The sequence below is a fragment of the Arvicola amphibius genome, chromosome 5 (genome assembly GCF_903992535.2).
Source record: "Arvicola amphibius chromosome 5, mArvAmp1.2, whole genome shotgun sequence".
Taxonomy (NCBI): Eukaryota; Metazoa; Chordata; class Mammalia; order Rodentia; family Cricetidae; genus Arvicola; species Arvicola amphibius.
Genome location: NC_052051.1, coordinates 2,026,801 through 2,049,151, shown reverse-complemented (window position 1 = coordinate 2,049,151; position 22,351 = coordinate 2,026,801). Strand labels below are relative to the sequence as shown.

Below are 22,351 nucleotides of genomic sequence, written 5' to 3'. Positions count from 1 at the left end.
AAGAATGGATAAGAAAAATGTGGTACATTTATATACAATGGAGTACTACACAGCAGAAAAAAAAATGATGACATCTTGAAATTTGCAGGCAAATAGATGGAGCTAGAGATCATCATTTTGAGTGAGGTAACCCAGACCCAGAAAGACAATTATCACATGTTCTCACTGATAAGTGGTTTTTAAACATAAAGCAAACCAGCCTACAAATCACAATCACAGAGAACCTAGACAACAATGAGGACCCTAAGAGAGACATACATAGATCTAATCTACATGGGAAGTAGAAATGGACAAGATTTCCTGAGTAAATTGGGAGCATGAGGACCATGGGAGAAGGTTGAAGGGAAGTGGGGAGGAAGGGAGGAGAACAGAGAAAAATGTAGAGCTCAATAAAAATCAAAAAAGAAAACAATGTTGAACGATACCAATCTGTCTACTTTGGGAAACTTTGACTTTAAAATATTATTTTATTTTAAATAAAAAAATTTTAGGGGACCTGACTAGCTATCATGGTGCGGGGACACTCAGACGCTGCGGCAACCCTACTACTGACTCGGAATGTCAGTGATAGGAGTGGGGCTCTCACTGTGGAGGGCACCAGCAATGACAGCCTCACCCAGCCACACAGAGGAGCCTGGGAATCCAGTGAGAAGTCAGACCCTGGACACATGTGCCCACGACTCGGGTCTGCTGTCTTCTCTGGGATGGCTTTGTGCCCCTCTGTGTTAAATGGCCAAGAGAAAGGTTTGAAAGTCGGACCCTCTGGAAGCGGGCTGTGCCCGCTTACTTCCCTTGTACTCCTAGCGCTTCCTAGGGAACCCTCTGCAGTCTGGGGCATCGCTGCACCAGGGCAGCTCACAGAGCAGCCCTGGGGGACACTATAGGGACATCCTTTAGGATGGGCACGGTGGGTTCCCATTAAACTCTGAATTGACGAGACAGTTGTGCATCTTGCCAAGGTGAATCTCAAGACAGCAGAGAATGTGAGCTCAGAGCTGCTGAGAACAAAACCTAGAAGCCAGCCCCAGCAGTGGCCACGGCTGGCAGGGGACAAGGGGTCTTCGCAGGTGCACACTGCAACCTCACTGTACCTTAGCATTACAGAGGTGGTTACCTCCATGTTTAGTCACTGGCCACAGGAGCTGACCCCCAGCCAGCTGGAGCAGTGACCTGATGGTGACAGGAGCCAGAACTTGCTTCTCTCAGATAGCTCTTGCAGCTGCCACATAGACTCCTGCTTCCCCCACTCTCCATCGTGCATTCACCCTTGCACACACCCTTGCACACACCCTTGCACACACGTAAGAAAAGCTGGGGTGTAGGAGGGAAGCCCGTGCCAGAGCTTGCTGCATAGGTGAGGCTTGTCCTGGGGAGATGGGAGCAGATGGGAGCCTGGACCCAGGGCACTCTGTCATCAGTCAATACCAGCTGACCCACCACTTAGGACATCTACTCCAGAGCAGTGACCCTGCATTGGCTGGGTCCAGGGAGCCTGGCCCCCAGGCTCTATGTGAGGCCCCAATGTTCTTTCTCACACTTCAGTTTGCAGGAGAAGTCCCTGAGAATCGTGTGGAGACAGTAGTAGCCAATCTCACGGTACTGGACCGAGATCAGCCCCACTCACCCAACTGGAACGCAGTCTACCGAATCATCAGTGGGGACCCCTCGGGGCACTTCATTGTCCGCACAGACCCCGTCACCAATGAGGGCATGGTCACCGTGGTGAAGGTGAGTGACTGGAGACAACCTCCACAGGGGCTCTCCTAGCTCAGACTGGCCTTAAACTCCTAATCCTCCTGCCTCCACCTCTCACCCACCATTTCCCACTGGGAAGGGGAAACAGGGAAGTTTAGATTCTGGCCTCCATGTCCTCGCCGGCATTGTCCTCTGAACAAGAGTCTCCTTCATGTGAGGCCGTGCACACACCTTGTGGCACAGGGCTCAGAGAGCAGGAGGATGTGGCCAAGACCCTCCTCTCTGGCTTGATTCTAGGACCCACCTCTCCAGGGTGTACTTGGGTCTCACTTTTGAGTCAAGAGTCATTGGGGGCAGCGTGTCACCTTAGTGAGTATGCCCAGCACCCTAACTGAAACTTGCCACGCACAGCGCCCCCGTGTCTGAGCTCTGTGCGCTATTACCCAGTTACCGAGCTTCGGGCAAGGGGCTGGAGGTTAAGATACACAGACAGAGAGACAGCGACACGGGTCATCTTGAATTCCCCAAGAATGCCCCCTTTATTGTGTTCAGGGGGCAGATTATATGGAGATAGCCATGCCCCAGCCAAACCCACCAGAAACCACTCTCCTGCCATCAGGAACTCCTGAAGGTCTCGTGCTCAGAGCAGCTGTAGGCACTCAGATCAGGGGATTACAACAAATTCAGGATCTGGGGTCTCACTGCTCCCAACAGAAACTGTCAGAACAAATTTCCTAATGGTTTCCACATTACAGGTGTGTTTTATCTTACCTGCCTATGGATTTTTATTGGCCATAGTCCTTCTAGAAAGACTGATGTTTTAGGGCATCACATACCATGTGGTTCCATGTCCCACAGGGACATAAGCCAATAAACACAGAGAGACCATTCCCTCCGCAGTTTTATGGAGCAGCTTGTTAAAGCAAACTGGCCTGACCTCTGCCTGGGGCTTCCAGGAGGGGCTCCTGGCATTGGCAGTCACTGGTTATACAAGAGAAAGACCTTGTCATAGTGCAGTACCAGCTTTGGGAGCATGGTGGCACCTGGGGCTTAAGGCAAGACTAGGCCTGGGGTAAGCTCACTATTCTGGCCTAAACGCCCGTGAGACCTTTCAAGAGAGGGGTCCACTCCAGGGACCCTGTAGGCACAGGCCCTATAATTGCACCTGTACAGTGTCCAGCAACACCGTACAAACTGGGCAGAGATAGGGCAAGCAAGGGACCAGCCCATTCCCACGCGTACAGCTGACTTCACCAGCAATACCTGGGTCTAAGGTGGCAGAAGCACAGGCCTAGCCATGCCCCAGGACCTGGGCGCAGTGACAGGCAGATGTCATCCTAGGCCATAAAGAGATACGATCATCCTCAGGGCTTGGGGAAAGGGGGCTCGCCAAGGCCACCATCAGGGATCCAGCAGCCTCTCTGGCACCCCTCTAGACACCAGTGCCTGTTTCCTTCAATGCCCAGCAGCACTACTGATGACCTCGTCTTCAGTACCGTTCCATGCATAGATACTTCACGTCATAGCACACTAGGACACTGTGGTTCAGGGCACCAAGGATGGGTGCTTACAAAATCCAGAGAGGCTGGATTCAGATCCACTTACCACAGACTCGGGAGTCAGGCCCAGCGCAGGCGTTGGCACCTGATGGCTCGCTCCATCACCAAAGCTGTTCCCTAAACAGAGCTCATGCAGACCCAGGGAAGCCTAATAAGAGGCAGGGAGCCATGTGACCTGCCGTGTGAATGCCCCAGGAACCGTCAGGCTTCCTTTTCTACCTACCTTTGCCCTGTCAAAAAAGCCGAGTCAGGTGGCTGCGGATGTCTGGTGGCATCTGAACGAGTTGTCCTATCCCTGTTCTCTCGAGCTTTCTTTGAGGAAAGAATTAGCCAGGAAGGGTCCTTCAGGGCGAGGCCCGTGGCTGTCTGGTTTAAGGTCATCCAAGTCTGGCCTGTGGACTCAGGTGGTGACAGGCTGACCCTCCCGTAGAGCGACAGCAAGCTTCAGGGCAGTGAACTCTATCTGATGTAATTCAGGGTCCAGATTGTCCTCAAAAGGACCACTCGACATCTCACCGTCTAGCACTTGACTAAGTTCCAACCAGGTGCAGCGGCCTTTCTCAAAACAGCTTCAGTGTCCTCTTCCCCAGGACCCAGTGCCTGTTTCTAGAACCTGTGACTGTCCCAGCTGGCAGCAGGGTCTCTGTAGTTGTGACAGTGTTGAGAGCCTCTGGGTCAGCCCAGTGCAACCTCAGAGGTCTTTAAGAGAGGGAGCAGTCAAGTCAGAGAGTGTCTTAGTTGGGGTTCTGTTGCAGTGATAAACACCATGACCAAAAGTAACTTGGGGAGGGAAGGGCTTACTTCAGCTTACATGTCCCAAGCACGATCTATCATGAAGGAGAGTCAGAGCAGGAACCCGGAGACAGGAGCTGGTGTGGAGGCCATGGAGGAGAGCTGCTTCCTGGCTTGTGCCCCATAGCTTGCTCAGCCACTTTCTTACAGCACCTGCTCAGCGGTGGCCCCACCCACAGAGAGCTGGGTCCTCCCACATGATTCATCCATCAGGAAAATGCAGTACCAGCCAACTCGGTGGCCAGGTTTTTTCAGTTGAGGTACCCTCTCCTAAAAGGACTCCAGCTCGTGTCGAGTTGACCTAACACCATCACAGAGAGAGTGTGAAGGGAGAGGCAGAGCGGGTGGAGGAAGGAAGCCACAGCTGGCCCTAGAGGGGTACTGGACCCCCCACACACACCCTCTCCAGAGTGGAAACGTGAGGTGGAAGTCTCTGGAGGGAACTAGCCCTGCTGTTGGACTCTAGCCCGAGCACAGACATTTTACATCTAACCCCAGAATTGCATTCTGATTACTTAAGTCTCCAACTGTGAACACAAAATTAGCAACAAATACAAGGAAATGCTACGTGAATAAAGGGTTAAACACTGCTGCTTGGCTGAGCAGTGTGAGGTTCTGAGACCTCCCTTCGTCTTCCGACCGACCTCAAGTTTGCAGTCTTCCTGTCTTGGCCTCCTGAACGCAGGGTTTCAGGCGTGTAGCCGTGCCCAGCAGAAACAGTGTGGAGTCAGGGGAGACACGTGTACTGCTCATGCATGAGGCGGTCAGAGGACAACCTGCAGGGGTTGGTTCTCTCCTCCAACCGTGTGGGTGCTGCAGGGCACACTCATCATCAGACATGGCAACAGATACCTTTACTCACCGACCCATCCTCCCCGCCCTAAAACCAAAGCCAACCTTTGGCCACCATTACTCTTGGCCCTCGGTTGTATTTGCTGAGCTTCTGCAGCTGCAGTGACTCTCAAGACCCTCAGCACATCTGTCCCTGCAAGTCCACAGCCACCAGGGCCCACTGTGAGACCCTGGTATTTTGGAGGCCACTGCTTAGCCCACACAGTAATTAAGGAATTGTTATTGAGAATTCGTGAAATCAGACATGAAGATACATACCTGTAATCCCAATGCTTACCTGTAATCCCAACACTTGGGAAGCCAAGGCCCATGCCCCAGAAGCCAGCTTCTGCCTCAACAAGGCATGGGGCTGCTGGCTAGAGGGTCATCACAACCCTCCTCTCCTCGTATTGGCCAGAACCCAGAATAAGCCAGAAACAAGAGTCTGATGTTGAGGGACAACAAGACTGGGCAATGTGGATAGCCAGCCCCACGCCCACTCAGGAAGCCCCGGTTCACCGGTCCCTTCTTCCAGGCAGTGGACTACGAGCTGAACCGCGCCTTCATGCTGACTGTAATGGTGTCCAACCAGGCGCCCCTGGCCAGCGGGATCCAGATGTCTTTCCAGTCCACAGCAGGGGTGACCATCTCTGTCACTGATGTCAACGAGGCCCCCTACTTTCCCTCCAACCACAAACTGATCCGCCTGGAAGAGGGTGTGCCCACCGGCACTGCGCTTACCACTTTTTCCGCGGTGGACCCTGACCGGTTCATGCAGCAAGCTGTGAGGTGAGTCTTTAACGTGACCTGGCCTTGTCTGACCCTCAAAGTGGAGTCCAGTTCTCTGTGCTACACAAAGGAGTCCCACAATGCCCTAAGAAGCCTAAAACCCAGAAATCCCAGCAGAGAGCGGAAGGACAGTAGGTACCATGTCCAGACCTGAGGCACCAGCTTAGTCTAGGAGCAACCCACCCCAGGAAGTCACCAAATAGGACAACCTTGGGCATGGTAGGCACTGCCACCATGTCCAGGCTAACAAGAAAGACGGGAGGCTATGGAGTCAGGGCAGGTCACGGCTTCACTTGAGCAAGTCACTTACCTTCTCTATCCCTCAGAATACCCCCCTGCAAAAAGCAGATGATGAGAACACAACCTCCAAGAGCCCTCCAGAAGCTAAGATCACCCACCACAGGGACATGAGGCTGTGTTGTGGCCTGTCCTTCCCTGTGGGAGGGACACAGAGGGGCATTAAACCTCCAGGCACTCTGAGGGAACAGCAACGCCACTGTGCTTTGATCCAGGATACTGATGCTGTGACCCTAGGATGCATGCAGGGCTGTCTGGATGAAGGGTACCGGGGCCCTCATCTTGCCTCTGGCTTCCTGTCCATAGGTACTCAAAGCTGTCTGATCCCGCCAACTGGCTGCACATCAACACATCCAATGGGCAGATCACCACGGCCGCAGTCCTAGACCGAGAGTCACTGTACACCAAGAACAATGTATACGAGGCCACCTTCCTGGCTGCTGACAATGGTGTGTCCCACTGTGTCCCATGTCCTGAGGTTATGGGCAGGGGGAGGGGTGGTGGTCAGGGGGGGCAGCGGCACCCAGAGGGAAGTCTGTGCAGGCAGCCATGAACTGGCAACTTTGTCAGTTAATGCTGCCCTCATCCTGCTCCTTTCCATCACCCAAACTTCAGTTACTCACCTAAGAACCTGCTTGCCCATTTGACCATGTTTCCACACCGTGTTCCCACGGTCCTTCATTCATGGCTCCAGGGTAGTCAGGAGCCTGGAAATGCAGGGTAGTCAGGAGCCTGGAAATGCAGTGGCGGATGGCTGCCCTAGTTTCTCAGCTTCCTCACCTATACCTGGGTGATGACAACAGATCTGCCGTTCTCTAGCACTGTTAGCTGGCATCCTACCCAGGAAAGGCAAGAGGGCCTGTGTCCACCCTAGACCTGTGATGCCTGAGAGCCCTGGAGCAAGGGAGGGCACTGGACAGACACTGGACAGATGCTAGACAGACGCTGGGCAGGCGCTGGGCAGACGCTGGACAGACGCTGGACAGACACTGGGCAGGTGCTGGGCAGGCACTGGACAGACGCTGGACAGACACTGGAAAGACGCTGAGCAGACACTGGGCAGGTGCTGGACAGACGCTGGACAGGCGCTGGACAGGCGCTGGACAGACTCTGGACAGACGCTGGACAGACGCTGGGCAGGCGCTGGACAGATGCTGGGCAGACGCTGGACAGATGCTGGGCAGATGCTGGGCAGGCACTGGGCAGACGCTGGACAGACGCTGGGCAGACGCTGGGCAGATGCTGGGCAGGCGCTGGGCAGACGCTGGACAGACGCTGGGCAGGCAGCACAGAGAAAGAGCTTGAGAAATGGAGCAGAAGGATGATGTTTCATGCTAAGGAGGTCAGAGCAGGTTCTTGTAGATGGATTTTTCTTTGGGCTACCAGCTCACCAAAAAGAATGACATGGAGACTTATACTAATGATGAAAGCCCAGCCTTAGCTTATGCCTGTTTCTAACTAGCTCTTATAACTTAAATTAATCCATTTCTACTCATTTACTTTCTGCCTCATGGCTTTATTGCCTCATCTCCACATTGCCCTTTCTGCTTGCTCTGTGTCTCCTGGCGTCTCCACCTTCTTCCCAGCATCCTCTCTGCCTGGAAGTCTGACTAGCGACTGGCTGTCCAGCTTTTTATTAAACCAATCAGAGTGACACATCTTCACAGCGTACAAAAAGATTATTCTACAACATTTCCCCTTTTTGTCTAAATAAAAAGGAAAGGTCTTAACTCTAACATAGTAAAACTATATACAATGAGAACAATTATCAGGTATTGTCTAAAGAGAAAGGGAAGGTATTAACATTAACAAATGAAACTATATACAATAAGAACAATTACCAAGAATTACATTCACAATGTCTAGTCATTTGTATTTGGCAAATTTAGAGAAAATACTCCATTATCTATCCAGTTTTTGTGAGTCTGAGGTTTTGTACCTAATTTACTTTCTATCAAATATAAGGAAAACTAACTATAACCATCTAGTCTTCAACCCCATTGAAGACCTGAGGATATAATATTACCTGGGTAAACAGGAAGTACAGAGCAAGCAATTTCCAAAACTGAGAGAAATAACAGAACAGTTGGCTGCCTGGACCCAAGGTTCCTCTGTAACACTGGGGATAACACAGATATTCTACAGGCCTAGAATATCTGACAGACTTTTCTGTGAAGGACTGCCTTACACGTCTTGGCAAAGTTCAGCAATTGCTTTCTTTTGTATCTTGCTTGTGCAATTTGGGCATCATACTGAAGCACAATTAATAAAAGCTCAGGGACAGATATTGGGGTCCAACCTGAAGATCTGAAAATCAAAGCAGCCAGCCACTGGCTCTTACCTCGACATCAGTCTGAAATGGTGATCCTGCCTCCAGGAATCTCAGAATGAGACTGAGTCTGAGAGCTGTCTCCTCCCATCTTATATTCCTCTCTAGGGCTGGGATTAAAGATGTGTACCACTGGGATTAAAGGCCTGCACCATCCAGTTTCTATGGCAAACTAGTGTGGCTACTGGGATTAAAGGTGTGTGTCACAGTGCCTGGTCAGTAAGGCTGACCAGTGGGTCTGTTTTACTCTGTGATATTCAGACAAGTTTTATTTATTAAAATACAATTGAAATGACACTATACCATACTGTCAGCAGTCAATACAAGGGCAACTTCTTTGTCCAGTGTCTAACTTTTGCTCCAAAGAAAGCAAACTCTGTATGGAGTCTCTTTGATGCCCATCATCTTCTTGGTGCTGCCAGGAGCAGACATGTCTCATTGTCATGAAAAGCCTTACGTTATTAAAACAGCTTAAATGCCATATTCTGTAAGTCTTTGAAGTATCTGAAGACCACATATCTTATACCTCTGTTTGAACTTGAAAACATACCTAACATGACTATAAATTTGATTGTTATAGATGGCTAAACTATCAACCTATGTTTCTTTAATATCCTAAATAGCTTTCAAAGACTAAAACTTTACATAATCTTTTAAAATGAGCTGCACAGGTGCAATACCTTAAACAGGGGTAGAAAGATATATACAGTGTAACAATAACCTTAAATTTGTATCAATATACAAAAATACATACCACTGTAAAATATTTGAGACTAGTAGTTGTTCAAAAGTAGACTCAATAATCCACCCCTTTATCCCATCATTTCTATACTATGTCTCTCCCCAACCCCTGTTTTCATTTCAGAAAGAGATCCCTGAATCTAATCTCCTTTGTTTAGATGCTGACCATGACCAGTTACAACTTGTAACCAACCCCCCTAAGTGATGACAAACATCCATAACCCACCAAACAACCAAAAACCACCCAGCCCACCTCTTGGGAACATGGGCGTTGTGTCTGATTGTGAGACTAATCTTTGTACTACTATGTTCTGTCAGCCACCGGCACAGCTTAGCTTAGCGCATGGCACTGCCACACCGCACTGGAGGCTGGCTCCAGCCCGCAGGTAGTGACGCCCGAGCACTAGCTTGCCTGACAGACTGCAGGACTAGAAAACCACATCTGGCTACTTGTCCAGAGCTTTTCTTAGCTTTCTCTGGGTTGGATATTTGAGCCCCATGTTGGATGCCATTTATAGACAGATTTTTCTTTGGGTGACCAGCTTATAAAAAATGACATGGAGACTTACTATTAATTATGAAAGCTTGGTCGTAGCCTAGGCTTGTTTTTAACTAGCTATTATAATTTAATTAACCCATTTTTATTCGTTTACTTTCCGCCTCATGGCTTTATTACCTCATCTCCATAGCGCCCATCCTGCTTGTTCTGCATCTCCTGGTGTTTCTGCCTTTTTCTTCCCAGCATCCTCTCTGTCCAGAAATCCTGCCAAAGCTGTTCCCATAGCAAATGACAGCCAGAGAAACTCCAACCTAACCTGACTGGCTGCACCAAGGTCCCATAGTCCTTGTCATCTACAAAGTTGACTGTAGAGGCACTGGAGAGATGGCTCAATGGTTCTTTCAGAGGACCCAGGTTCAATTCCCAGCACCCACATGGAAACTTACAACCATCTGTTACTCTAGTTCCAGGGGATCCAACACCTTCTTCTGGCTCTGTGAGCAATGCACAGATGTGATTCTGAGACATACATGTGGGCAACATGAACACATAAAACAAGCAAAAAAAAATCTCAAAAAACAAGATTTTTAATATGCTGTACAGACAGCCCTTGGTGAGCACCCAGCCCTTGTTCAGAGAAGAGCACCTGGTCTTTTTCAACAGCAGGTTACAAGGTGGAGAAGGAATTCCGGTCAGCATGTAGGTGTGTCTTGCTGGGGCCTTCACACATCTGTCTGTCCTCTGTCCTACAGGGATCCCCCCAGCCAGTGGCACTGGGACCCTGCAGATCTACCTCATTGACATCAATGACAATGCACCACAGCTGCTGCCCAAGGAGGCGCAGATCTGCGAGAGGCCAGGCCTCAACGCCATCAACATCACTGCAGCCGATGCCGACATGGACCCCAACATCGGCCCCTACGTCTTTGAGTTGCCTTTCATCCCCACTACAGTGAGGAAGAACTGGACCATCACCCGCCTAAACGGTGAGCCCACCCAGCAGAGCCCTGGCCAGGCAGAGCTGGTATCTAGGATGTAGCCCAGGATCATCACCAAGGAGCAGTGAACCACATAGATGGGAAACAGCCCCGCCCTCCCAGAGAGTTCACATACAAGGCTGGGGATATGGCCCTGTGTACTCCTGTCCCCACCACGAAGCCATTCATTTCTTCCTAGTGCCTGGCTATTTTTTAGACAGAGCCTAGCTTGGACCATGCTGGCAGTCACTGTGGGTGGACTGGCCCCTGAAGCCTGCACCCTTTTAGGAGGAACTCCCTCCTGTTACCCCCAGGACAGGGTGACCTCATTCTCGGGTGTGGCCAGCCCTAGGGTCATTACAACTTCCCAGAGGTGCAAGGCCCATTTATGCCCTTGTGCCCTTACCAACATGAGAGGCTTCAGAAAGCAAAGCCATTGCTTCCTTCTGTCTCCAGGCTACCAGTACAGGACTTGCATGTGTAAAGGTTTGGGTTCCTTTGCCTTTTTTCTTTGGGAGAGTTTTTTTTCCCCCTAATTGACTTCATAAAACTCTATACATTCAGAGAATCATCTCTTCATCCTATATGTTGACTCTCTTTTTTGATATGGTCAATATTTTAGCTTTGTCTGTCCGTGTATGTGTGCAAGGTACACATATGTGTAGATACATGTATGTGCATGTACACAGGAGGCCATAGGCAAGCTCCACTATTGCTCCTTGAGAGCAGTCCACCTTGCTTGTTCAGATAGGGCCTCTCTGGCTGACTTCAAGCTCCAAAAATCTGCCTGCTTCTACCTCCCCAGCTCTGGGACTATTTAGTATATACTCTGAGCCAGGCTTTCTACATGAGTCTTGGGGGCTAAAACTCAGACCCTCATGTGGCAGGAATTTCACTAATGAAACCATCTCTCCAACTCAGTGTCTTTAACTAAATGGCATGGTGGGAGAGAGAGAGAGAGAGAGAGAGAGAGAGAGAGAGAGAGAGAGAGAGAGAGAGAGAGAGAATGTGTGTACTTGTGAGTGTGTGCATGCACTATGTTGTATGTGCATATGAGTGCATGATGTATGTGCATGCATATGTGTATGTGTGAGAGAGATTTTCGTGCTATCAGACTCAGTGACTACCTATGGAAGTCTTCCGTGGGAAGGAGAGCCGACCATTGGCTCAGTGTTGCTGTTCCTCACTCCAGGTGACTACGCCCAGCTCAGTTTGCGCATTCTGTACCTGGAGGCAGGGATGTATGACGTCCCCATCATTGTCACGGACTCTGGAAACCCTCCCCTGTCCAACACGTCCATCATAAAAGTCAAGGTGTGCCCGTGTGACGAGAATGGTGACTGCACCACCATCGGTGCCGTGGCTGCAGCCGGCCTGGGCACGGGCGCCATCGTGGCTATCCTCATCTGCATCGTGATCCTGCTAAGTGAGTGCGGGCTTCTTGGGCGCGGGCACTGTGTCCCACAGACAGCCAGGGCGGAATGAGATCCAAGCGCTATATAGCCACTTCACTTAGCAGCTTCCTATCTACTCGGAACATCCCTGAAGTCCACACGGGATACGAAAGCAGGATCTCCCACCTCGTCACTCTAGCCCAGATGGAGGGCTAGCCTGCCCATATCTGGTCCATCTTCCGACTCTGCCTCCCAATGGCCCCTGAGTCCCCAGGCTGGCCCCTTCCTGGGCCTCCAGTATCTGCAAGCCACTCTCAAATGGACACAGAGGGAATGACAGTCCCTGTCTGTCAACATCCCAACTCCAGCCCTTGTCTCCCCATGGATCCCTGAACAGGATTCAGGGCTATGGGGAACAAGAAGGATGCTTAGAAATGACCCTGAGGTTCCATCTTCCCACCTGGACAGCTGACCTGGTCCACAGTAGCCCAGAGACCACAATAGCAGCCGTGACAGAGGGCCAACATCCCCTCTCCTAATTACACTGAGTTAATTCCACCATGTACAGGAAAGGACTAAAGACCAAGCATCAGGTCCCCAGCTTAGACCAGAATGAGCCACATCATGACCACTCCGTCTCTCTTCTATTCCAGATTCAAGGTTCTAATGACATCTGGTTCCAAGGCCTTTAACCAGACAGTCAGTGTGGTGTCTTCCTTATGTGGGATCAGAAACAGCCCCACTATGTGGGAGGTGACTCTGGGGTGGGACTGGGCCTGCGTTTTCCTCTGAAGACACAAGGGACAAGGATAGAGAACTCAACAGTAGACAGTACCCAAGTGGAAGTGAGCCGACCTACAAGCCAGAGAGAGCCTGGATCCCTCTCCAGGCTGCTGGGTGCACCAAGCCAGGGATCCGGTACCCCTGTGGCCTGATCAGAGAGTGAGGCTTATGGGAACATGTCCCTTCTCCCACAAGCTCCCTCCGGGTGACATGTTTGAGACTCCAGCTGCACAGCTGACTCTCTGGCCACTTGATCTGGTGGAGAGTAGCTCAAGGGTTCTGGTTTCTGCTTAGATGCTCACAGGTGGGAGCTCATTGGCTCTCACTTGAGTTCCCTGCCCACAACCTGGATCATATCAAGAGGTCCCCTGGCTACCACCTCCTTCTATGTTTGAAAGAAATACTATCTGTCACTTGCAGGGTCTGGCCTCCAAGCTAGCTACAGTCTTTCTTATCACAGCCACTTGATCGAGTTGACCAGCCTGCAAACAGTCTGCCGCCTTTCCCACGCTCCCCACTTCCCTTTCCCTACTGATACTCACCCTCCCAACCCCACGCCCTGGAGTGCTTCACTGGGACCTCCTTTTTTTTTTCATGGCTAACAATGGCAAGATGGCAAAGGCAACAGGAAGCAGACTAGAGACGACATCTTCATGAGGATCCAATGCCCTATCTCCTGTGGTAGTCACAGGAGCCCTGCCCTCAGAACTCAGACAGAAGCAGAGACCTATCAGGAAGGAGTATGGAAAAGCTGAGGCTCCCAGGGGTCCAGGGCTAAGCAGAGTGACACAGGACATGTAGCCGAGGCAGGTGGCAAGGCAGGCACATCCACAATGTGATAGAGAGGTGATATAATTCCTCATTTTGCACCTGAGTTCTTTGTGTAAAAGAACCCCGGGGATTGCTCCCCAATCAGCCTTCCTTCCTGGGTAAGCTACCCCTTAGCCCAGAGTATTCCCTGGGAGTAGCCTGGGGCCTCCAGAGGCTTCCTCTCAGCCCTGAGGCCCTTTCTGGGTCCCCCCCCCAGTCTCCTTCCACCATGAGAGCATCACCCCATCATGGCTCCTGCCTAGAAACATGGTACCCTGAAACCCTCCCCATTGCCTTCTGGACACATTGCCTCACCTTCCCATAGTTTTGAAGAATAAAGGTCACCCTCTACCTTTGCCCTTCTGACCTTAGGTAGGGATACCTGTGCTCAGTAAGCCACCTCTATGAAGGAAGAAATGGATCAAGTGGGCCATTCACACCCTCAGATTCCACATCTGTGTATGCAATCAGTTACTGATAAAATATTCACAGAAAGAATTGCACAGCAGGGAGTGGAGAGAGCCAACTCAGAAGTAAGAGCAGTTACTACAAAAGTCTATGGGCCTGAGTTCAAATTTCTAGAATCCCTGGGCTTAACTGCACCTATCGGTAACCCCACTGTAGGGTGTAAGGACAGGGCATAGCTACACACATACCTACCTGCTAATGTATATGAACACAGAATACACATGCATCCAACCATCATATGTTCATGATATGCCCGGGCATGCATGTTTGCATACACACAAAGCCATGCATGCACACGTTTTACACCTGGAAAGATATGTGCGCAGACACACCCACGTATGCATACAGTGCTCACAATGCAGCCCCTCTTCTCGTAGTCATGGTCCTGTTGTTCGTTGTGTGGATGAAGCGGAGGGAAAAGGAACGACACACAAAGCAGCTGCTCATCGACCCTGAGGACGATGTGCGTGACAACATCCTGAAGTACGACGAGGAAGGAGGTGGCGAGGAGGACCAGGTGAGCCCCAGGTCTCAGCCTCCCTGCTACTGGGCTCAGCGGGGCTCATGCTGGGGCTTTAGCCTTTCATAACCCGGGCACAGGCTACAGACTATGCAGGCTCTATCAGCATCCTCCTCCCATGCTCCTCCCTCTCCAATCACCTCCCCATTGTTGTCCTGGAGGAAACAGGCCAGAGTCTTCTGGGGACGCCAACACCCACGTCCTGGATACTCCCACTGCGGGGGGAGGTGCTCTCTGACTAGAGTGGGTGATCTACACAGAGCTAGCCTATAACTGCGAGGAGGACCCAGCCCTTTCCCATCAGCTCTAAGGGAGCAAGGTGGCAGTACAAGGCTGCTAAGCCGCAAGCGAGAAAGGTCATCTGCCAGGAGAGAGTTCCCGGCCTCGGCAAGGCCGCTGGCAGACATGGACTCCATGGCTAGATAAGAAGTGGATTGTGTGGAAGGGACAGGCCTGGGGGCTGGAATAGGACACTTAAGTGTGCTTGGCGACTGGTACAGTGGCACCCTCTGGGCAGGTGACAAAACTGAACAGGTTGCCCTGCCTATTACCCCCCTGCACACTCCAGTTCCCCTGACTCACTTGGCCTCCATCCCCAGGACTATGACCTCAGCCAGCTACAACAGCCGGAAGCCATGGAGCATGTGCTGAGCAAGGCCCCTGGTGTGCGGCGGGTGGATGAACGGCCAGTAGGTGCCGAGCCCCAGTACCCAGTCAGGCCTGTGGTGCCCCACCCAGGCGACATCGGAGACTTCATCAATGAGGTATGAACCTTGGAAGGACCTGAGCAAGGAGTCCCCTTTCAAAGGAAATCCTACACTCAGAGCTCTGCAGGGTCAGAGGTGGCCAGGCCTCCTGCTGTGTGGCTTGGTGCCTCTGAGGAGGCCTAAGGTTCCCAGTTGCTCAGGGGGAATTGGGACCATTTAGGCCCCTTTGCCTGCAATAGGGTAACAGAAGGAAGAACTAGTCTCAGGAGAAACAGCAAAGGTACCAATACAGCTTTTGGACACACAAAGCCAGTTCAGCTGGGAATGGCCTTCCCACCCACACCAGAACCCTGGTACCATGCACCCCACAGAGCCCTTCCTGCCTTCAGCATTAGGCTGTATTAAAGCAAGACCTCCACACCTTAGAGAAGCTTGGTCTCTTAAAATTGAGCCAGGAAAGGCTCAGGCTGCACATCACGCCACTCCGACTCTTACAAAGGTTTTGAAAGGGAAACAAATGGCTTTGGCAGGTGGTGGCTGGATCTGCATCGGGAGATCTCTGGCTCAATAAACCAGAGAACTCGCCATCTACTTCCAGGCTGGAGCAGCTGTAGGGCAGAAAGGGGATGCGGGGAAGAGAAAGAGAAGTTCCCTTTTGGGGCATGTGGTTAGCCATTGCTAGGAGTAACCAAGAAACATTGACAGATGTCAGATGACCTCTTAAAGCCAGCCATACTGGGAGAGGGGAATCTAGAAAAACTAGTTACTATAGTTCTGGAAAGCAAATTACTTTTCTGTCAGGAAATGTCGTTGTTCAACCAAACGTTTCCCTGGCTAACACCTCTGTCCACCTTCTTCTGCAGTAAAGCAAAAAGAAACAGGGAGAGTGGCTTCCCTGGGGTCCCATCTGTGACCCCGCCTAACCACTAGCAAGCTAGTGGGAGTAGGTGGGTTGTGGCTTTACTACCAGGTCCTCAAGACTCATTGTATTTGAAGTGGAGTCAGCAACACTTATACTTCAGCCAGGGCTGATTCTCTTACATGATAACCCAGGTTGTCAGTCAGCAAACATCCAGACGTTTCCTCAGAACATTCATAAGAGGAGATATCACCAAGGTCTAAAGTTACCTGAAAGCCATTTCTTAGGGTTTTTATTGCCGTGAAGAGACACCATGACCACAGCAACTCTTGTAAAGAGTTTAACTGGGGTGGCTCGCTTACAGTTTCAGAGGTTCGGTCCATTATCATCATGGTGGGGCGCATAGAGGCATGCAGGCAGACATGATACTGGAGGGGAAACTGAGACACAGGAAGTCAACTGAGACACTGGGTGGAACCTGAGCATAGGAAACCTCCAAGCCTGCCCCCACAGTGACACACTTCCTCTAACAAGGCCATACCTACTCCAACAAAGACACACCTCCTAATAGTGCCATTCCCTAGGAGACTATGGAAGCCAATTACATTCAGACCACACAGCCACTGACATTCAGACAGTACCATGAGCAACAAAATGTTTAGACCCTGCAAAGCACGCCCCACCAACCTGCAAGCTACAGTCCACAGCCCATTCTCAAGTCACTTGGAAGAAATTACAGAGAGTAAAGACACAGGCTATGAGAACCACGTTCTCTTCCCAGGGCAGAGGTGGGCCAAAGTGCACTCATGAGAACAGGCAAAGCATTCAGAACGTAATGGACGATTAGGAAGAATGAATGCAAAAGAATGAAACTCCCAACTGAAGAAGGAAAGGATGGGGGTGGGAATAAAAAGTAAATAATAAAAAGCAGAGAAAAAGATCATGAGGGGAAAAAGAATTAGGAGTGTGAAGGCTGAGGGCCAGGCTCAAGGGGCGGAGTCCTGGCCTCAGAGCACAAGGCTCTGCAGAGAACTGAACATGGTGATTCAGTCATCTGAACCCCACAATGAGATCAAGGCCTGGGCTGAATAGACTCGACATCTCACCCGACCCATACCACAACCCTAACGCGAACCCAGCTCTGCTTAACCCTACACCTAACCACGTTCCGACCCTAACACTACACATGGCCCAGTCAGTACCCACCTCATTCTTGATGTAGCTGTCAGTGGCTCTGAGCCTCCTGGCCCTACACTCCGTGCCCTTTTTCCTCAGATTTATAAATTTTATTTTATGTGTATGGTGCTCCCCCTGCGTATGTCTGTGCACCATGCGTATACACAAGGTCAGAAGATGGGGTGAGTCCCCTAGAACTGGGGTTAGAGATGGTTGTGAGCTGCCGTGCGGGTACTGCAAGGACAGCAAGTGCTCTTTACCACCGAGCCACCTCTAGCCCTGTGCTCTCATAAACACACTTATTGTTTGGTCCTTGGAAACACCCTGCAGACGAACATATGCAGCAATTACTGAGTACCTACTGTATGCAAGATCCTGCCCTCCTCCCACCTGCTTGGGTGGGTCTTCCTCTGTCCACCCTAACCCCTCATCTCTGTGATCTCCAGGGACTTCGAGCTGCTGACAATGACCCCACGGCACCCCCCTATGACTCTCTGCTAGTCTTCGACTATGAGGGCAGTGGTTCTACTGCAGGCTCCGTCAGTTCCCTGGACTCCTCCAGCTCCGGGGATCAAGATTACGACTACTTGAATGACTGGGGGCCCCGGTTCAAGAAGCTGGCGGACATGTATGGGGGTGGCGAGGAGGACTAGCCAACCTCACCCCTCCCGCCAAAATGAGGACACTCGAGGCCGAGCAGCGGGACTGAGCCAAGGCACCGGATTTGTTCTGGTGTCAAGAGGTCCCTCCCCACTGCCATCCCCCAAGTGGAACTGTGCAGTACGAACATAGGCCACCAGGCGCCCACCACCACTGCGGCATCTCAGTAGCCACGTACCGCAAAGGGAGAGCCAGAGGCACAGCCCTAACTTGAATTTCTTACAACAAAAGCACTGTTAAAATAAAAAACAAAAAACAAAAGTGCCTTTTGGTACACGTGACAGATTCCCTAACTCAGGAGTGACTGAAAGAGGAGACAGCCCGAGGCCCCAACTCTGCCCCGCCCACAGCCCTGACCCCATCTGGTCCCCTCTGGAGGCAACACACAAGGAGTGGGAGAGAATATGTCTTTTTTAAAAAAAATCTTTTATTAAGAAAAAAGGGGGGATGGCTTATTTGCAAAAATAGTATGGGGTCCAGGTGGCCACAGCTTTTGTCATGCCCGGTCAGTATCTCCTGAGCCCTTTGGGCTCTCCAAGGCTGCTAAGTGAAGACCAGACTTTCCGGTGCCAAGAAGCACTGGGCTAGCCCAATCCCATCAGCAGAGACTTCTGTGTGGACTCGGCTTTCACCTGAACTCATGTCCTGCCCACCAAGATACTGTAAATAGCAGGGGCGGGTGCGATGCCGAGAGGCCACCCCAGTTGGCCCTCGCCCCTGCACTTGGCCACTGCCCTGTCCACCAGAAAGCTACTCTGGACCAGCTGTCACCCCCGGTACCACCAAATGGCTTTGGTCCAGGACAGCGTGTTGTCCAGAAGCCACAACATCCTGCCAAACCCTGGCAATACCCTTCACAAGGGATCCCCGTGAAGGCACAGCAATCACAACGCCCCTCAACGGAACCCCCAAATGCTCTCAACAAACTCCCCAGGCTGTGCAGACAGCAGAGTGCAGAGCCTGTCAGACGGTGGCAGCTGCTGGGCCTCCTTGGGCTCTTTTAGCCCAAGCTCCTGCCTGGCACCAAGAACTGCTATAGATGTCAGGACCTATTCTAAGTGGCCGGTGAGAGGTTCTCTCACTGTGCCCATGTGACCACAGATGCTCTGGCTTGGACCCACGTTTCCATTGTTCTCTGGATCTGGCATTGCACTATCCGTGGGTAGCTTGACGCAGGGCAGGCTGGGCAGGGTGACCACTTCTGTAGGACAGAGAACAGGCTATGGACAAGGACTGTGAGAGATGGCAAAGCTGCCTTTTTCACCAGAGGGGAAAATAGGCCTAGGACATTCACATGTCTGGGCCCAAAGGAGCCCTGGGATGGGGCAGAAAGGCCATACTGGAGGGGCACCCTGTGCGGTCAGCTTCCTGGATCCCCAAGAAAGAGGTTGAGAGTGCTGGTAGCTTGATGTCTGGGTCTCCTTGGGGAGACAACAGAAGTTCCAGCATTGATAAAAAATAAGTTCCTCCCGGATCCCCAGCCTATACCTACTACTAGGGGCCAGGATGACTTCGAAAGGGCTGGGGGTACCCAAGAGATAGCATGCATGCCAGCCAATGGTCTCTAAGTCATGGTTCCTCGTGGCCTCTGGCTTGACACTATGGCTAGGTTCACCCCCTTCTTCAGACTGCTTTGGATGCACCAGAGTGAACTCACAGGTGCTGAACTTATGGGTATGACCCATTGGATGTCAGGGTTCTCTCCCAAACCAAACCTGTCCCCTCTCCGAACTCCTAGACTTGAGCTGGCCATACGTTCAGCTGTGTCCATTCTCACTGCTCCCATGGCTGCCCTAGGAATCATCTTCCCTACAGCCAGCCAGGCCGACAGAGCTAACAGAAGGCCAGGGGTGGGGAGGGGGCGGGGTGGGGAGATAAGCTCTCCTATGCAAATTGCTCCGGTTGGCAGTCAGTGAGGGTGGTACTGAGCTTGGCCTGGCCACTGGTAGGATGACTATGGGTCAGGGCTGGGGGAATGAGAAGAATTTTCTGGGTTTGATTCTGGGAAACCTAAGAACTGTGAATGCTCTATTGGAAGTGTGCGTATGATTGAGACGTGTGCATGTGACATGGTGTCATGGACTCCCCTGAAGTCCCAAGCCCTGGGACGGGAGGGACCAAATCTATCAGCTCTGGAGGAATGTCTCATCTGCCTCCACCTCCCTCTGACCCCCAGCAAAGGCCTCTGTCACTGCCAGGCCCCTGCAGAAACGTCCATGGGGTTCCCCAAGAGCTCGACAGCTTACCCCTTTCACCCAACACCCCCAATTAGCCCTGGGGCTAGAGAAAGATAGGGTCCACGCATCCCCAGACTCATCTTGGAACTCTGTTCCAAGGCCAACAAGTTAGCATTAGCGAAGCATACAGTCAGTGTCAAATGTCTCTCCCGTAGCTTGAAGATACGACGTGTCTGTGGTCAGGGCCCAGCCAAACGAGGCTGGTGGCCAGCTCTGTGTAGTACGAGGATGCAGTTTAGTTCCTCTAGGGAGAAACCTGCACTGCTGAGCGGCTTGGAAGAATACCTGGGCACGATCAGCCTTGTCACACCTGACTCCCAGCCAGCAGCTTTTCTCTCTCATGTCTTTCAGCCCATCCAAAATGCTGGGCCTCCTGCCACCAAAGTGTCTGAGTAATGGCCAGTTGTCAGGCCCTCAGAGCTGCATCAATTTCCCCAGAGTGAGTACATGGTCCATTGAAAGTGACACCTCTGTGCTCTCTAAGGTAAACTGGGAGGGAAAGTTCCCACTTCCACCCAAGCTGAAAGGCAAAACCAAAAACTCAAGACAGAATCGCCCTGCACAGAGCGCCAGGTACGGTACCGAGCCGGCTCTGCCCCACAAGCCGGCCGGTGGAAACCACCTCCGTATCATCTGGAACGCATCTTGCTTTTTTCTTCCTCTCCTTTTTTTCATTATGGTTTCTTTTGTTGCATGTTTATTTTTGAAAATGGACAAATGTGTAGCAGCCCGCATGACCGTGGTTGTTTTGGGAAAGGTACCAGAGTATGACGTGGTCACACTGCAGCTGAGCATGTGGTGAGACAGATGTTCCGACTTTTTTGTAATCGTCAACAGCACAAATATTTTGTATTGTCGTTTGTATCATTTTGTATCGAAAAAAAGGGAAAAAAAGGGAAAGAGTCAATGTTTCCAATGTGTTTTTAGTGCCAGGTGGTCTTGGTTCCGAAGGGAACAGGAGTTTTGCGGAATTGTCGTGTCCTGGAGAGGAGTCGGGCGTTAGCACGCTGCTCCAAAGGAGTAAATAAAATCCCCTTTTAAGTAGTCTGCCTCCGACTTGCTTGTGTTTTTCCATACATTTCGGAATCTGACAGAATTCAGGGCCATGGGCAGGACCTGAGGGCAGCTGGTGCCAGAAGTGAGACCTTGTCATACACAGCGGCTTCTTGGATACCTGCTGTGCCAAAACTTGGGCACTGTTCTGGGCTTTGGAAAAGAAGTACAACCAGGCCCACTCCTCAGACATCTGAGGCCCACGTGTCCTGTGCGTATCTTAGATTTTTAGGTAATAAATCAAATGCATAGTTAAAGTATGCTCATCAATAAACACAACTTGGTGACACCATAGAAAGGCCGATATAGATTGAGAGCAGGTTTTTTCTGTTTTATTTTTATGGGTGCTGGGGATCAAACCCAACCCAGGGCCTCTCCTATGCTAGGCAAGTGCTCTACTACTGAGCCATATCCCATACCCTAAATTTAGAATTCTCACAGTCAACGTGTGGTATGCAGTGAACAGAGCTAGGCCTATGGCCTCCATACCACTCTGCCTTCCTACCCTAGCACTGACTGACAGGCAGGGAAGCTGGGGCCAGCATATGGGTACTCTAGTCTGCATGTGGCCTCTTTGCCTAAGCGTTCCTTCCCCCCAAAACCCCTTGGAGCTTTAGACAGATCCACTTTGTAAAAATAAGAAGAAAAAAGGAAAGAAAAAAGAAAGAAAACTAAGGTGTCTTTAGATGGAGCTTGTACAGGCTGGGGGCCAGGCTGCAGACGATCTGGGATAAAACACCAGGGTTCTGGGACCCACAGTGGACTGAAGGAGGGATTGCATGGTCCCTGGGCACTGTGGATTCATGCCACTGTCATGGGGCACAGCCAAATCTGTCCTAGAGTGCCCCACATACAGACACTTGTATGTATACATGTTTGCACATACATGGACACATGCCTGTATGTAAACATATATATGTACATGTACATGCCTGCTCACAGGCATACGTAGGTGTGTATGTAGACTGAGACTGTGTGTTGGTATCCTAGCCACCCAGACCTGAATAATCACACAGAAACTATATTAATTGCAACATTGTTTGGCCAATAGCTTAGGCATAGTCCTAGCTAGCTCTTACATATTAAATTCACCCATTTCTATTACTCTGTGCATCACCACAAGGCTGTGGCCTACCTGTAAGGTTCCAGTATCTTTCTCCTTCAGTAGCTATGTG

General features: G+C 51.1%; 1 protein-coding gene across 2 annotated transcripts in view; it reads left to right on the top strand.

The window, feature by feature from the left end:
* The window catches only part of Cdh4 (cadherin 4), a 471,008-nt gene extending 452,902 nt beyond the window's left edge, over positions 1-18,106 (top strand). For both annotated transcript variants that reach the window (XM_038330671.1, XM_038330670.1), the window contains exons 9-16: positions 1,543-1,728; positions 5,413-5,666; positions 6,270-6,412; positions 10,285-10,518; positions 11,702-11,935; positions 14,342-14,481; positions 15,084-15,248; positions 17,673-18,106. In XM_038330671.1, the coding sequence (XP_038186599.1) occupies positions 1,543-1,728; positions 5,413-5,666; positions 6,270-6,412; positions 10,285-10,518; positions 11,702-11,935; positions 14,342-14,481; positions 15,084-15,248; positions 17,673-17,879 (1,563 nt within the window). In that variant the 3' untranslated portion in view covers positions 17,880-18,106. The remainder of the gene's footprint in view (positions 1-1,542; positions 1,729-5,412; positions 5,667-6,269; positions 6,413-10,284; positions 10,519-11,701; positions 11,936-14,341; positions 14,482-15,083; positions 15,249-17,672) is intronic.
* Positions 18,107-22,351: the final 4,245 nt, after the last annotated feature.